Here is a 17,893-nt window from a genome sequence, read left to right on the forward strand (position 1 = left end):
CCCCAGGGAGAGTCTGAGGAGCACAGGGCATCTTTGAATCATGTCTTTGAGGCTGAGCAACTTTTGCACCAGTTGTACCAGTCCAGTTGCCAAGTTCCACAAATGGGCACATCCAAACAGCAGACACAGAGGCACCAGCAGCAGAACAGAGCAGCCAGGCACACGAGTGTCTAGTTTGATTCGCTGATACAGGAAATAGGGCACTGACGTGTTCTTGATGAGATTTGGCTCACTAGTGTCACATCTCCTGAACACAAACATACTTGAGCTCAGCCCACCTGGGCAACCCTTACTGTTGGGTGGGCAGAAACATTTCTAGCTATCTTCTGGAGAGGGTCCAGGTAAAGGAGAACTGAAGGAATAACATCAATGTGCCAATGGAGGAACAGAGTTATTCACAGCTATTTCCTGGGGATGTTCCTTGAAAGGCAGAAGTGTACATTCCTAGAAAACAACTGGTACTTACTTACTGACAAGAACACCAGCAGTGCAGACATAGCACAATATTGGACAACACAACCAGTTACACAAATATGCATGTTTTAATCAAAAGTATTGTATAAAAATTAGGACAAGGTACAAGAAGGACTGTAATGCAACTTAAAACCCATAGCACCATTTTCTTTCTAGAGGATATATAAGAAATATAAATAACATCCATACTTCTTGTCACAGAAGTTGTACAACTTGAGGTAGACAAAAGTTTTGTTTCCCTTAAAGCACAGCCTTTTTTTTTTTTTTCCAAGTGACGTATTATATTGTCTCAAATTGGCCTTCCAGTCTTGCACAAGTTGTCTGAGGGTGTAGAAGTGCCATGAGTGCTCATCGGTGTTTCTTAGCTTACATGGCCGTACTTGTTCAGCTGATAAAGCACGCCTGACCCCAGCGTTGCGCTGCCCTTCCACCACAGCAACAGTACTGCATGGATCCCTGGTTAAGCCTCAAGGAGTTGCTGATCTCTAGTAATTTTATGGGGCAGCCTGCAGATATGTGGTTTCTTCCCAAGCAGGTTCAGCTCTTCGCTTGGGGATGGTGGGTTCCATCCACTCCAGTAAAACTGTTCTGATGGATTGTTTTTTCCCTCCTGCAATAAGCACACTAGATCCACTACTACCAAACCCAGCACCACAACACACCAGGAAAGGCAATAAAAACTGGACTGGGAAATACACACAGGGATCCCAGTCAGCTAGAAGCATTAGAGCTATCGCTGTTCTTGGGTTACTTGGATCTTAGGTACAGAGGAAAGGATTCATCCTGAATCAAAAAACTACAGGAAAGCACATGCAGCTCAGATTTTTACCATTGATCATCATGTCAAGGCACATTTGCGCTTGGGAAAGAATTGTTTTGTAGTCAGAGCATAAGTTTTCACCTTTGCTGCTGAAAAGATTTCCATGTAAAGACTTAAGAGTGATCCCCTTATATCTCCACCTGTCATTCCAGTAACTTCTTTGCGCATACAACCAAAGAGGCAGCACATCGCTGGATTTGTAATACATCATGAGGTGTGCAGCAAAATTAAAAAGCTCACATACAGATCAAATGGAGGCCCAAGTCTTCACATCCCTTATCTCCAGGAGGTGGCGGAAGAGCTTTGCTCAAGATCATGCTTGGTCTTGATTCTTGAAGAAAATACAATTCAAGCCTAAGAATACTAAATGGTAAACAGACCCACGTTTTGCTTATCCATAGCACCATTTCTGAAAAGCTTAGTATTGAGGGATAGTAAAAGAAGTGATATCAACATTGCCTCAGACTCAGAATATGTTCAAGCCTTTTCTCCAGACCTCATATGGGGCATTTTAAATTATTTATTTCCCAGTTTTGGTTTCCAGATGGAGAGAGGCTGTCTGTTCTGACTGGCAGGGGTTGAACAGAAAGTTTTTCAGCAGTGATGAAGGGGGGTTGAAATAGACTTTGAGTTAAGCTTGCAGAGCAAAGCCAGAGGACATCAAACTACCTTGTCCAGGCTTGGCTTAACAGCTAACAAAATTTACTGCAGCCAAATGCCAAACCTCCATATGGCACTGAGCCCAACATCACCCCAAGGATAAGAGAGAATGAACCATCTCTTCTTCAGACCTTGTCCATATTCACCGTTTATCAAGCAGCTCTGAGCAATGCAGGGCAAAGAGCTACAGACGCAGATGTCTCCTTTAGTACATGAAAAAAACAGTACTTAATTTTCCCCTGAATTATCTTTTTGTCCAGTTCTTGTTCAACAATTTCTGTGTGGTGCCAGGACCTCCAGGTACAACCTCACCTTTCAATTTACTTTGATTACATTATGCTTTGACTGTAATAAAGTTCTTGTGAGATCCCCACAGAACTGCGCTAACCCAACACTCAAGATGAAGGGCGGCTCCACCTCATAGCTGCTGGCAGCAAGCCTGGACAAAAACATGGCACAGCATAGACACTACCAGTTTAAACAGATCACGACTCAAACGGCAACGCAGATCACTGCTAAAAACCTTCATTGCTAGAGGTAATCCCTGCATATTTCACTGATGCCCATGTTTTCAGTGGCAAGGCACTTGGTGACACCACCTCAAAAACCTGAATAGCCATACAACACAGGCTACAAACACAAAAAAAAACCCCAATTTTTTTTAAGTGCTGCAAAATAGCACCTAAATCTGCCTTAAATATGTCTTCTTTGCCTGAAAGAGTGCCAAAGGACCAATTCAGTCCAGAATATCCACACTGAAGGGGCTTGATCTTGTTGCCTAAATAAAGGTGCCTGGTCCCTTTGCCACAGACCTGTCCTTCAGTTCCCACTGACACTGGTGTTTCAGCTGCAAAGGACGCAAATAACCGAAGTTGCAGGTTCTGCTAGACTGACCGTATTCTTCTTTGTCTAAATAATCACCTTACCATGCTTCTGGTCTTGTTTTTGAGTATGCTGTGCAAAGCATGTAACGTGCCTCTGGAATGCATTCACCTACTGTTCAAAGCAATGCAGCGTTTGGAGGCAGATAAAGGATATTATTAAAATAACAGTTTTTGCTGTTTGGAAGCCAGGCTTGCCTTTGGGATGGAAGAACTAGCCTAGAGATTTCAAATGCTTTTGACAGGAAAATGAAAGGTAACCTGTATTTCCTTCCACACTCACTGCAGAGTGGGGCCACTCATTGGAGAAGACTAAAATACTTCAGACTCACAGACCATGTGTCTGTTCTTGTGTGTTTTCCCCCTCTCTTTCTTACAGGAATAGTACAGAAGAGTTGAGTCTGCGCAAGACAAAAAGATTCACTTTGAAATCAGTGCAATCTGCAGGTACCTGGGCAGTACTCCAAGGGCCCTACAAAGACCAATAAGGTCCAGGGAGGCTCCTGTGTAGCCCATAGCCCGACAGCCGCCTCAGCCAAGCACCGACCACTGCTGTTACTGGAGTCACTGGGGAGGGGAGAAAACAGATTTTCAGTTCTGTGTGAGATGGAGGGTGGATCCTCTCCAGCAGGCTCAGGTTGGGCTTGGATGGCAGGAGTATATCAGAGCTTCATAGACCTGCTGCCAGTGTCCAGTCTGACAGTTCCTACCACAAGAGTCAAACATAACTTGGAGTTCAGTGACACAAAGCCCTTAAGAGAAGACCTAACACCCGAAGTGACATAAACAGCCCACTCTTTTAAGAAACGAGAGAGCAGATTCATAACCCCGCACTGGGATCTGGCTGTAATCAGGTGACGCTGACACAGATAACATTACTAGGAGGTCAGAGAAGTTTTTTTTCTCCTTCAAACAACTTCATGGCAAAGCTGGAGACAGAACTTACTAATCCATTGAAAACCAGTTCTATCCTGAGTTTTTGCCGGCAGTGACTTAGGCAAGTCGTGTTGCCTGATCTGCACAATGTGTGAATCCCAACCTGCAGTGATGTGTCTGCTGGTAGCCCACCAGTTCACTTCATCAACATTAGCCCAGAGAGGAAATAAAAAGAAACGAGACAATCAAGAACACTTTCCACCACCTAGGAGCATCCTAGCTGCCCTCAAATTATGACATCTGGGTGTGGAGAATGGATTGTGCGCGCCCAGAAGTTACTGGCCAGTGGACAACTGAGAAAGTGCAGCTTTGATGAAAGCAAGAGAACAGAGTGGTGTGTCTTCCACTTGCTTCCCAAAGTTGTGCTTCCTCTCTCCTCCCACCAAGTCCCAGTCCCTGTTAAAATGAGAATGCTCCTTGCAGTGGCCTGGGATCCCCAAACAACCCTCCTGTGACATGATACTCCCTTCCTTTATGATGCTGGACAAGCCAGGAGGTCAGTGTAGCAGCTGCCTTGGGATCAGTAGTGTAGTCGCTTCACCTATGAAGCCTGTTCCTAACAATTCTGACTCATTGGGATGTTTTTTTCATTGAGTGCTCAACATTAAGACGCATGGGAAGATTTCAGCTCCAGAAAGATTAAAAGCAACAAGTAAATAATGGTCTGCTCAGTATTAATTTCTTGAGTATTTAGGAGGTAAAAAAAAAAAAAATAAGGCCAATTAACCCAATTTGGAGTATTATGTCTGTCATAAGCACTTCAATTCGATTCAAGTCAACTTGAGCCAGAAAAAGGATAAAAAGCCAAAGGGAAGGTGTTAGTGGCCTCTAAACAGACAGTTAATGGCTAGATCTGCTCTGAGGCACTTCTCTTCCATCATTTTATGAAGCAGAAATAAAAAATAGTTGCAAAAAGCAAAGGGCAACAAGGTCAAGAAAAAGAGAGTGTGAGTACACTCATCACTGCAAAGGAATTATTTGAAGCGTGTAAATGAATGGAAGAGCTGCCTGACTTCAGCACATCCACACTCAAGAACTGGAGCACGCAGGTGGGATCTCACCGCTCGTTAGGAGAACTCAGTCACTTTGAAATCTTGCCCAATTCAGCCTATGGCTCAGTCCTTCTAAACAACCCAAACCAGCATCTTCATCCATTGCATTGCCAATTAATTTTCATCTGAGATTAAGGATTTAAATATTCTTTTCAGCACCAGCCCATCTCCACACTGACGTCCTGCTTGCTGGTTTGTACCCACCACAAAAACTGAGTAAACAGAGCAGCTCTGTTATCTCAGGGGCTCTCCAGAGCTGCTCACAGTACAAACACTCTAACTGCTGAGCAGGATTAACCAGAATGAGCCCTGGAGCAGGCAAACACACCGCTCGACACCCAGACAGGTTGTGCTGTGTCCCTCTACGTGCATCTGGGGCCAGGTCAGGGACCGCCGTTCCCAAGCCTGCTCTCTGAGACACAACCAGAGAAACAGAACAGGCTGTTTCTGTCACATTTAACTTAAAGTCATCTAGAAATGACCCAAAGTCAGGGGATCACAGCTCTGTAATAGGCTGTGTTCTCTCCCTCAGGTCACCTGCTCTCATGCCAGATGCTCACACTGCCTAGGTACATCTGACTGCTCGGTGCAGAGATTGTCAGTCATGACTCACAAATTTTTGAAATGCCCCAGTTCCTGCAGTGCCTAATTCCCTTTCAGAAATTCTATCTGCCATTAGCACAGGGCAGAACTGTGGGCTATGATGCACCTGGGGCACCGGGGCAAAGAGTGATGATACACATAAGGCAAAAAGGCAATTGATCATTTGATTGGGGAGGGGGAAGAGAGATGCATTATTGGCACCGTCACCCTGGATCCACCACCATAAAATAACACCCTGCCAGGCAGCGTGCTGCAGAGACCACTTCACAGACCTCAGCTGAGTTCCTGCGATACGGGCACTGCGACAGAAACAATTCCAGGTCTCCTGTGCCCAACAAGACTAAAAAGTGGTTAAAATGCATTCAGAGTCTAACGTCCAGACTATGGACCTGGAGATGATGGACAGGAGCTCCACTTGTTTGTAAACTGGCATTTCCGAGGTACAATTCTTGCGTCGCAATGAGACTGCTCAACAGCGTGTCTTTGAGTTCAAAGCAGAAAGGATTCAACCGGCTCCCAGAGAGCAGCACTGAAAATCGCTTGCAGCCAGGGTCACTTTGCCATGGTGCAGGAACACGGCCGCCCCTGCTCCATCGAGGTCCAGTCTCTGGTTAGCTGCCTCCCGTAATTCTCTTCTCTCCAGGAACTGGGGTGCAAGCCCTCAGTCTTTCAATGTCACCACCCCAATGTGTTTACGTAAGTGCAAGTGAGGGATGGAGGAGGGGGATATTCCTGCAGACAAGAGTACAAGTTTTAGCTCAAGAGAGATATTTTTGACTGCTTTAGTGCTTCTGCTGTCCCCACATTACCCCTGCTCTCTCTCTCCCTCCTTCCTGATCTGACACCTGACAAAAACCTCTGGTTTTCACCCCTCATATGGGGGCTCTCCCCAGATCAGAGGATCTCAACATTGAGGTAATAGGAGCACTGGACATTGTTGGTGCTTGCCTTTGCCCTCACCCCACAGCAGAGGATCATGTCTTTTTCTCCCTACCGCCTTCTTATCCTCTAGGATTTGTCTTGGCCCTCCAGCTCCAATTTTACTGCTTGCAGCTGTAGACCACCTCCTCCTGCATGCACTGCTGGCACTCCACGTAGCAACACCACTGCACCTGGCAGTGGCAGGAGAAGGTGACCAGCCGGCTCTGGGTGTTGTAGCCTCGTCCACAGCACATGCTGTCACAGTTGCCTTCTCGAGAGCAGGTCCTCCCAGCAGTTCCCAGGGAGTATTTGCTGGGACGACAGAAACTGGGGGAGTCTTCTACGTACACCAGGTCAGTAGAGCGGGGCGAAGTGGGGTGCTTGGGGGAATGGCTGTGTCTCTGCGGGCCAACTAGCTCCGAGTGCCCCACAGCATCATTGGTGGTGCTGAAGACTTTGACAGCATCATCATAGCGTAGCTTCAGCAGTCGTCCAATCTCATGGAAAGGTGAAAGCTGTTTCCAGCATGTCCGGACAGCACATGAGCCGGAGACACCATGGCACTTGCATGTGGTTTTGAGACCGTTTTTCACAGCCTAGAAGAGAAGTGGTAGTCATTATCTGCCAGGAACATGAGCCTAGTTCTGGGTAGAGGCAATGCCTCAGATTGCAGACAGCCTGGAAGTACTTCAGTTTTATTGGTATTATTCCTATTTTATGGAGGAAAAGGTTTAAAAAACCCCAAACAATACAACAGAGGAATGGCTACAGAGTTGACTGGTGAGCCAGAGAGTAGAAAGTCTGAATGAGGACAAGTGGCTGAATACTCAGGCCAGTCAGATTCTTACTAAGCCTATTTGGAATAGCAGGAGTAATCAACCATGAAACTGAGTATCTCCAGCACGGTGGATTTCCGTTGGTATATTCAAGTCCAGATAGTGCTCTAATCAAACAAGTAATTGGACTCAGTAAATGGAAACCAGTAAGTTAATAGCCTGTAACATACAGGCCAAAATGCTTGATCTAATGGTCTTCCTGACCCAAGCTGGTGACATGACTATTTCGATACAAAATTGCCACCAGACTCATAACTGATCTCAAGAGTGCCAGCCCTTTGTCAACTTCACACGTCCCAGCAGCTCTGAAGCTCTAGCTGTTCTCAAAACTCCCTGTGCCTGTGGTGTAATCCATGGAGTAATTCAGCCAGTGAGTTTTACCGCTGTTACTGTGCTGCGTATTGCTGTCACTCAGGCCCTGACACCACTAGAGGATACAGGGTGCCACCCTGCCACTCAACATGCAACTCTGGACCAGAGTTCAGGAGACTTTCTAGGGAGCTGTCAGCACCGTAAGGCCCATGACGCACTGGTGAAAAGGTCTAGATGTGAGCAGGGGAAGTGAATACCCCTCTCACAAACAGCCTCGGCTGAGGATGGGTTAGAAGACATGCAATGAGTCCTTGCTTCTTTCTAGGCCTGCTGCTGCTGCACCTCCTCACCTTGATACCAACATTGGTGTTGTGGATGTCCACCTTGGCCCGCAGGTCTTTGCCAATCCTCTTCTGACCCAAGAATTTTTTCAGGAACTTGGTGCTGTATTTGAGGTTGTCTCCACAAACGCCCCATTGCCAGGCCTTGCGGTTCTCCAGGTCTGGGGAGTCGTCGCAGGTGCAGCGCTCCATGCGCCCGGCACTACACGCTCTGGCCAGGGAGTGGGTAAGAGCTGCGGAAGACACTGCATAGAGGAAGGCAGTTTCCTTAAAACCTGCACAGGACAAGGATTAAGAGAAGGTAGGAGCAGGAAAGGCAAAATAAGGTGTTAATTCACCTCACTGGTTCTCCTGACTGTCCATGAACTAAAACCAAGCAGTTTTAGAAATGCAGAGACAAAACTCTTCCATTACCTGCTCACCATTCCCAGCAGAGAATCTCAACATCATGTTTGAGGTAATTGGTGTACTAACACCCCAGTTTCACCTGCTGGCTGTAACTGATTCAATGTGGAGACAAGGGACCACTCATGAATCAAGGGATAGGTGACAACAGCCAGACAGTCCTGGGAAAATATTCCACTGCAAAAAGCAACGCTTGTGAAACTCCATTTGTCCTCATCATCACAACAGAGCTGATAGGTGTGAAGAGATTGTCACTGTAATTGTGTTGTGGCTTAAAATCAGCAAATATTTACTAGAGATTGAAAAAATATTTTAAAAGTCTGACTTACTATTTTAAAATATTTTTATCAGGGACTGTGTTGGCACAGCATAGTAGTATTTCATATGGAAAGATCACAAGTAGTTTGACTGGGAAAGGTTCTATGTTGAAGGACATCTTGGGCAAGAACGATGAACTCTCCCACGTCTGGGTGGATTTTCCGACTTCCCTATAAATTATCTACTCCCAGTGACTGTGGTGGTGATTTTTCTGAAGGTATTCTCCTTTCTAAGGCAGGCTTCACAACTTGGCTATGCTTGCCCTGAGGTATGTGACCATGATACACCATGACATTTTAACCAGGAAAAAAAGCAAAGTGCCTGAATAGAAATTCATTCTAAAGATATGGAATCAGATAGGAATGGGCATGTTGATACAGCAGCCATGAGCTTCACAGAAGTTCCCGAAAACACTGACTGACACAAACCACAAACCTGACCTAAACCCCAAAATATTTTTGTTTGATTATTTTCTTCCTCTCCTATTTAATCCAGGGGAAAATCTTAACATTTCCTGCAGAGTTTATTTGCATAAATTAAAATTGTTAATAGAAAATTGCTTAACAAGTCCACAATTTAGGAAGTAGAGCAAGGAAGAGAAAGGGAAGCGACTGATCAATATCTCAGAGTGCAAGGACGGATAAGATTGGCCAAAATAGAAACATTTTGGTTTATGAAAAAATAGAACACTTTCATGTTGGATGAAAGGAAGCACATTGAAGCAAACAAATATTCCATGTTGGAAAATGTAAAATCCTTTCACATCAGAAGGAAACAAATCTGTTTTCCCCAAAAATGGAAGAGAAAGGGAGAACCACAGAGACCTGATCTAGTCTTGCAGTTACTCTTGCTTTGAGCAGAGGTTGGAAGGTACCTCTAGAATTCATCCAGTCCAACCTCAAATCTTCCCATCATTTTGTTCCCTCAAAGAATTCCCATCCAGCTGTAGTAATAGATGAGACCGCTGGCTGCTGAGATCCAGGTGAAGTCACCATAACTCTAACCAGAGAACAGGACAAGGGGTTCTTCTAATAGCTATCAGTGAGAAGAATGGGAAAAAAAATGAAAAATCATGAATATAATGGAGAGGCTGCATTACCAACTTCAATATAGACTTCATAGGACCTCATTGGAATTCCAGAATTTTAGATGAAAAATCTAGCAGCAATAAAGATGTGGATGAGAGAGTCAAGAAAATGTGGAGGAGGTCAAGGAGATGACTCAACAAACTGCTTCCTAGCTCACCATTTTAGTTGCTGTGTCACTGAGACAAATAACTTGCTCTCTTGTTGATGATGCTCTATAAAATCTCTCAGGGTACTGGAAGAATCATGAAAAAGTATCACCAAATCCACCAAAAGTTTTGGAAAAGCTGATATGAGACACAGTCAATACAGATTATGAATAGCAACATGATGTTCATACATTTTCAAACAGTGACTAACCCAAAAGAAGGATCTAAGAGAGCATAAGGTACATTTAAGATCCTATGTCTGGAAAACAATTCCAGTAGCTAATCTCCAGTTGCCTACCAGATTCCCAATATCCTATCTGACATACCGGTACCAGAAGAGAGGAGAGCATTTTTGAAACACTTTCCCATACCATACAAAGCTAGCAGTACCAGTCAGCTCCACATACTCTGCTAAATCTGACTTTGTGGAGTACCACACTGCTTCTGCTATTTCTGACCAGTGATGGTTTGGTTTCTTCTGTGGCACTGCACGTAAGTGCTGGCCAGATTTCAACCCACTGGAAATCAGAGACCATTGCTTGTGGTCATGCCACTGCAGACAGCAGTAACTGAAGATAACGAGCATACTTTCAAATTGCCTCCTTCTTTTTCCCTCCTCCCACCTCCTTTTATGGCAAAGGTTCAGTGTCACCAGGCTACCAAATGCTTGTCTGAAAAGTTTAAGATTATTCCTTCTACTTTGTTGTAAGTGACTAATCACTGTTTAATTGTTTCACTCACAAGTCGCATGAGTAAAGGAAAAACCGAATGGTCCTTAAGTCCTTGTGGAATAAAAATGAGCAACAGAGCAGCTGTTGAAGCTGGATTTTTAGCAGGACATAGCGCAAATGAGCAGTGAACAGCTCCAACAAACATGATTTGAGAAGATCTAAGTGGAAATTTCTCCATGTGTCCTGGGTATCTATCCTCCCACTATGTCAGTGGAGCTCTTGTCAGCACAGCTCTTGTCACCACAGCACCACTGGAGCCTGGACCCAGTGCCCAGGCTGTCAGGGTCTGGTTTAGGGATGAGTCACTCTCCTGACCCCATTGACTGAGTTGCCAGTTACTCTAATGAAATCTTTAACACTCGATACAAGGGAGAACATCTAGAAGCAGATTTCTTTGTTTGTCAGCTTGGTTGCAAACATCCAGCACGGAGTTGAATTTCAAGATGTTGAGGTAAGCCAGCTCCCCCTGGTAGGACCTTGCACATGTCCAAGTCTCCCTGAGCTCTCTGGAATTATTTCTCAGCTCAGCAGCCTATAAATACAGAAAGACGTTTGCTGCAATGGTAAGACATGTTCTGTGGTGTGGTGTGCTCTAGACCACAAGGAAACCTATAATAGAAGGAGTTTAGCCATGTGGTGATTCTGCCAAAGGCAAGATACTCAGGGTCAAAGATTTTTCAATCTACAATAAAGACAGTGTGAGCATTTCAGAGCAAGTGGAAGAGATGTCTCTCTGGGAAAAAAAAAAGAGAAAAAGAAAAAAAAAAACCCAGAAAGCTATAGAATTGTAGAAAGATTTACCATGGAAAGACTTCTCATGGTCCTTCATACAACCTCCTGCTCAAAGCAGGGATAACTCCAGTGCCAGATAAAGTTGCTCAGGGCTTTGTCCAACTGAGTTCTCAAAATCTCCAATGATGTAAATTCTACATGTCTGAGCCATGACTCCTGTCCCGTACCATTCCTAGATTTCTCATTACATCAATGAAGCCACTACTTGAAGGTCAGAGAATCTGCCCAACATGAAGCAAAGAAATGGATTGATGAAAGGAAGGACTGTAGAGCGCTCGTTTCTCAAGAAGGATTTTTCTGAGTGGCTGGATCTGAGCTGTCTTGGCTATAGGTACTTATTTTCCCCAAGTCATCATGTTGTTTGGGTTTAAATACTGCTTACCTGACCTCCAGCAGCAACTGACGGCCTTTATGGCACACCTCAGAAACCAAAAGATCGTAATTGCTTTACAAACTTCATATAAAGACACCAGCTGCCACTGTGCAGCAAGACAGCTTGAAATGTCTGTCCAGAGTAACTTTAAGCCTACCTATTTTCATAGATTTTTAGAGAAGTGGAGAAGGAATGTAGAAGGATTTTGCATGGATCACTGAAGAGGAATAGTCATCATAACTGACTGCAGTAGACATAGAAGGGTTGTAGGGTATGCAAAAGGAATTTCCCAGTTGTATCCAGAGGAGTGTCAATGTAAAACAGCAAATGGTGCAGATTGTGAAAATAAATCTGGCATTTCAAAAACCAGAAAGCCCTTCGAGTTTTTTTTTTCACTCATTAAAAGTATGTAAATACAGGAAAAAAGATGTTGGCCTCTGTGGAAGCAGGAAAAGTATAGGTGATCCCAGTCAGTCACAGATTTTCAGTTGTCATTGCAAATTAAGTGTGGCTTTTCAGCTACTACAAAAATGAATCATCTCTCTAGGACATGATCTTTTTCCCCCTCTTGCACTCATAAGACCATTAAAAACAGTTTCGAAGTGCATGTTTTTCTTTATGGTTTCTCTAGGACTATGGCAATATCTAATGATTTAGTCATTTCTAGAATTCTTCGTCACTACTCGGGTGAAAGGAGCAGAGTCCATTGTCTGACCAACAATTTCCAAGGCAGCAACAAAACAGCCGCAGGAGTATGTGAGAAACAGATCAAAAGTGGCAGCTGAAAGTGTTCATGTTCTTTGTGAAGAAACTAACCTTTTTGCAAGTTAAAGGAAAATGAGAACTAATAATTGCTTCCAGCCAAATATGCTTTCATATAGGAGATGTATATAGCATACTTTTCTGTATTAAATCATCATTTGATCCTTAAGGTTGTGTAATAAAAGTTTTCAAACACTTATCCTCATCTGCCAAAACAGGTTTTAAATTACAGGTAATATTTTATTTTGTCAGTCAGGAGTCCATGGAAATGTTGAGACATGCCACCACGAGATAATTAAATGTTTTCCAGCTATTTGAAGATGAGGATTATTCAATTGTCATTTTCAAGTTCTTTGAGGTTGATGAAGGTGCAGATGTCAGAAAGTCACTCAGAATGATCACGAACAGCTTCTTCCACAGTGTGCTAAAAAATTCACAATAGAGCCTTGCAATGAAGTAAATCTGATCTTGTATGCGCTGGTTTAGGGAAATATTAACTTAATATTTACTTTAATAAAATTTTATTATTTTAAATGGAAACATCAGAAAATTTCAATCCCAGTGCTAATTAAAATCAACATTTTAATTTCATCAAAGTTAATATTGGCTTATTCAGCCCCCTTTTTTAAAGACTTTAACTTACTAAACGTTATCAAAGGACTGAAACCCAATAATACTGAAGACTGAAACTCAGTAAATGCTATAAAATGTTATTGAAGGGTTGAAACTCAGTAATAGGCTGGTCAGCCTAGGAAACTCTGGTCTAGGACAAAAATCCAGAAGCCAAGGGATGAACTTCCTGCTACTTATTAATCCCTGACAAACCACAGAGGAAAAATGAGGATAAGGAGAATTTTGTGACAAAAGGGCCCAAATTGCACAGCTCCCATTCCTAGACAGAACCAGGTGATCTCTGCACTCCTGGTTACTGCTCCATGTCCTTTGCTTAGTTTGAGATGCATATTCCAAGGGCTACAGCACCAAGTGAGATTTTATACTGTAAACAAAAGACTACCTTGTACCTCGCTTCAGCAGGCTTGTCCGTCCTTCCAGGCTGCAGTTCCAGCGCTCGCTGCGAAACTGGTACTGGCACTCCATGAGCCCAAGCCGGATGGCATCCCGCAAGGTCTCCGCCAGGCCAGGCTCCCTCCGGCAAAGCCTCTTCTGCTTGCGGGACAGCTTCAGCAAATCACATTGCTTCACATGGACCTTCCCCTGGGCAGAGCCGGTGGAGGGTCCCAGGGATGGGAAATGGGTCAGAGCTTCTTTCCCAGTCAAGCTGAAAGGAAGTGGAAAAAGCAGTGAGTTATGGAAGACGGCAGTCATGGAAGAGAAGAGATGATCAGAGGGAAAGATATTCAGAAAGCTGCTGGTCAGAGTCCTTTACCAGCTCAGAAGATTAATCGATACAGATCGATTACATCTAGTATCCCATCTCCACCACACACCAAGGAAAAGTAACAGACTGTGAGGAGAAAGAAGAAACGCATGTGTGTTGCCACCAGCAGCCTCAAGTGGGAAGTTTTCTCGCCTTCACCAAGAGGACACGTTTACCCCCCTGCCGTTTCGTCGCCGTCGCATACACAGGTTTGTTTTACTCAGTGGTGCTGCCACTGTGTGCTACAGCTCTCTGCTAACTCCCTAAAGCATCAACCACGTCCTTCCAGGGGTTTATGCGCACTGCTGCCACACCACCAGACACAGCTGGGAAAGACCAACAGGGAGACGGTGGCAATGACAATCGTTCCAGAGCAAGCACGACTTTTGCTGGAAAACATTTTCTTGCTGAAAAAATAAAGGAAAGGTCAACTAAAAATGTTTTGCCAAGTGTGATGTGTTTATATGTGATTCAGCTGAAAGATGTCACAAATTTTTGAGACAAATGGTTTCACTTTTCGTAGCAAAATAATATTTTTTCTTGCAAAATTTATCTCCCTTAATATCTTTAGGGTGCTTGAAAATACACAGAAATTATTTTACATTGATGCAAGATTTGAGGGCTGCAAACAAACTGGGAAGAGTCATGCATTTGCACAACACTGCTCAGGAGTGCCACTCCTGATTACCAGACAGGTGAGAATCAGAGAGCATCAACACCCCCACCCCAAAAAATACCAAAACCGGACAGATAAATGGAAACCTAAACTTTTACATTTGGGCACATCTCACCCCCAACACTGGTATTTGCAGACTACATCCCCCCTTCCCCAAACCCCGTTGTTTTCTTTGCAAGTCCAGAGGTAGTTCAGCATGGACAAACAGAGGAGCCAGTTGGTTCTTGTTCCTCTCCCCCAGTCAGGCAAACTGGGCTATGCTGTTCTACAAAGTGAGTGTGGGAGTCAGACAAACAAAGCTGGATGGGGAGGGATGCAATCAACAGCGATCTCTGCAGCATGTCTACAAAGATGATCGCCATGCAGCGACTCTCCATCATCTTCCCTGCATGGTTCAGTGCTTGAGCAATCCGAGCCAGGTGGAGATGAACACCAGTTAGTAGGTTAGTACAATTCCGACCAAGCAATTCTCCACAGCAGTGCAGGAAGTGAGGGTCTTCACCTCTGCACCATTATCGGGTTCCTTTTAAAAGCACGGCTCTTTCACAGCTAAATTGCCTGACCAGGTCTGACTGGTCGTGCTTCCAGGTGTATGTACAGGGTGCCCAGAGAGGCGGTGGATGCCCCATCCCTGGAAACATCCAAGGCCAGGTTGGACGGGGCTCTGAGCAACCTGATCCGGTTGGAGATGTCCCTGCTCCTTGCAGGGGGGTTGGACTGGGTGGGCTTTAAAGGGCCCTTCCAACCCAAACCCTTCTGTGATTCTATATTTCAGCACAGCAAATGCCAGTCTGCGCCGGCAGACAGAAGAGGAAACTCTATGCCAGTGGGCCTGACAAGTGTCCACATTGTCTGCCACACTCCAGTTCACAAATAAAGAATTTTAACCAATGGAAGTGACTAAAATTAAAACTTACCTGGCTCCACAAAAGACAGACATTTCTAACACTCAGGTCTTCAAGTCAGACCATACTCTTGTGAGGGATATAATCTTCATTGTGAAGAATGCAAGTCAAGCACTGCAGCTGTGACTTTCAGTGCTCCACATACTTTATAGACATCTATCGCTAAGCCAGTTGTCTAGGGAGTTCTAGCACGATTCAGCTGACCTAACCCCACAGCACTTCTGCATTTTTTCTCACGGTAGCCTACAACCTACAACCTCCAGATGCACTCACACATCCGCAATTAGGCACAAGTGAGATTAACCAGCACATGGAAAGCATCCAGAGACCTGCAAACTGATCAAGAACGAAGAAAGCATTGCAAATCACACAGCAAGTATTAAACTTTACAAACCAAGTGGGTGAGAAGAATCTCTTAATCCCTTTGTCGCTGCTGAACCAGGGGACAGAAACCGAGATGTTCCAGTGGGAGCCAAGAAATAAATCAGTAATACTGGAAACAAAGACAGGTATTTGGGGCCAGCTTCAGCCCCCAAAAAAACCCTAGAATTAACACAGCTTGATGAGTCTCTGAGAGCAATTCACACTGCAGAGTTTAAAGCCCTGTCTGACACCAAACACTGAGTGAGAGGACAGCAACGGCTGGTGCACAAGGGACATGGCAGTCCTGAGCTGGAGAAACTGTGCGGAGGGACACAAGATTGATCCAAGTGAGTGAGACCAACACAAGATGAGCAAGCTTGGCTGCTTTGCCTGACTCACTGTGGTACTTAAACAGTATATATGTGCTTTGGAGTTATATTTCCCTGGGTGCATAAGCATGTGCTCTGCACAAGCTCTGAAGCTCAAGAAGATCAAGGTATGCCAACTCCAGCATGGGCAGGGAGAGGCTCAGATGTCAACAAAATTCTGACTTCTCAGGGATGTTCGGACTGTACCTAACTCACTGGGACAATGCTGGATTCAGGAAGAGGTATTGCTCTTATGTCAGTTGGGGGAATAACAACTCTCACCTAGAAAGTCAGGGACCTGGACTTTGCTTGGTAGTGGGATTCCAGCACTCGCATCTCAGGAAAGCGCACTTGTCAACAAATTAAATGTGAGACGTGGTTATTCTCCACTTGCCGTGCAGTATCTCTGCTCCCATGCAGCAAAGTTTCCCAAGTTCACGGCACAGAGAGAAGAAATAAGCAAAAGGGAACTGACATGGGAAATAAGAGCTTAAGAGCCTCAGATATCAACAGTGAAATGTCTTACTGCTTGAAAGCCACATCTGTAATTTTACTAAACTCCTGTGTGTCAAGCTGATTGTCCATATACCAACAGAACTACCGCCCATGCCAAGCAACCTAACTCCCAAAAATCCCTTCTGAGAACAGAAAGAGCTCCCCTCAGTCAGTGTCGATCCTCATTTTACTGTCCTCCATTCCAGCGAAGCTGGCTTTCATCCTGGGTCAGATATTTCTGAGACAGCAGTAGTAGCTTCACTATTTAGACTAGTCTAAGATGTGATCAGCTCTCAGCCCTTCCTTTTTACAGGGGCTCCAGAAGCAGCAGCAGCAGCTCTAGTGTAGAGGCTTGGTGACTTTGTTGCCAAAGGAATCCAATAGTATGACCTCAACTGGGAATAAAACAGAGAATTGCAAAGGTAGCTGCTCACTTTTTGTTCTTGTCATGACACACGCTCATCGCAAGGGGCTAGGATATTGGCCTAAGATCCATTAATCCCTTCTCATGGGGAAAAGATGTAGGCTAGTGTAAACAGCAAAGCAAGACCCATAGGATGAAAGCTAAAGTCAGAAATTCAGACCTTAAGCAGACACAATATAACTGTTGAGCTCCCCCAGGTTTGTCAGGGGCTTTGATGCATTTCCTCAAGTAGCAACAGTAAAGTCAAGATGTCAAGTCTTCTGTAGCTTACTGGGTGTCAAAGTATTTGCGTCAGAGTTCTGACTCAGGAGGGAAAATATGGTTCAAAAGATCTTGCTTAAAACTGCATGAGTGTAAAAGGAGAAAAGCTGGCAAACAAATCTTCAAATTTCTATGAGCAATGTGATGAACTACACAGCACTGGAGAAGGCTGTACTAAGCAAGGTGTTAGAGACTCTAAGAACAGAGTCGAATTAGCGTGCGAAGGTTAAATACAGAAGAGTGGAGAAGAGTCAACACAGCTTCTGTAGAAAGTAGTCATGCCTCATAAACCTACTTTGAAGGAGTCATTGATCGGAAAGACCAAGGATAAGCCAGGTGCGACAGTCTACTTGGACTTGAAAAGTTGACAGATTTCTAAAATAGCTTGTGTATGAAGACAGACAAACAGACTGGATGCCTTCCACAATTTCCGCAGGAGAAAAAGTAATACTAGGAGAGCATAGGGTCATAAAACCATGACTGGCCTGCAAGTGAGTACAGAAAGATTATTTCTACCTCTAATATACAAGAACCAGGGAGAATTATATTAACTTACTAATTGATAAACTAAA

At 44.4% G+C, this 17,893-nt stretch overlaps 1 protein-coding gene across 1 annotated transcript; it reads right to left on the reverse strand.

Moving 5' to 3' along the window:
* Positions 1-6,466: 6,466 nt before the first annotated feature.
* WNT9B (Wnt family member 9B) lies at positions 6,467-13,729 on the reverse strand. The gene is made up of 3 exons (XM_010121069.2): positions 13,474-13,729; positions 7,846-8,111; positions 6,467-6,943 (listed from the first exon to the last, which is right to left on the reverse strand). The coding sequence occupies exons 1-3, from the start codon at positions 13,547-13,549 to the stop codon at positions 6,467-6,469; spliced, it is 819 nt and encodes a 272-aa protein (XP_010119371.2). The 5' UTR covers positions 13,550-13,729.
* Positions 13,730-17,893: the final 4,164 nt, after the last annotated feature.

Source organism: Chlamydotis macqueenii, chromosome 25 (genome assembly GCF_036417535.1).
Source record: "Chlamydotis macqueenii isolate bChlMac1 chromosome 25, bChlMac1.mat, whole genome shotgun sequence".
Taxonomy (NCBI): domain Eukaryota; kingdom Metazoa; phylum Chordata; class Aves; order Otidiformes; family Otididae; genus Chlamydotis; species Chlamydotis macqueenii.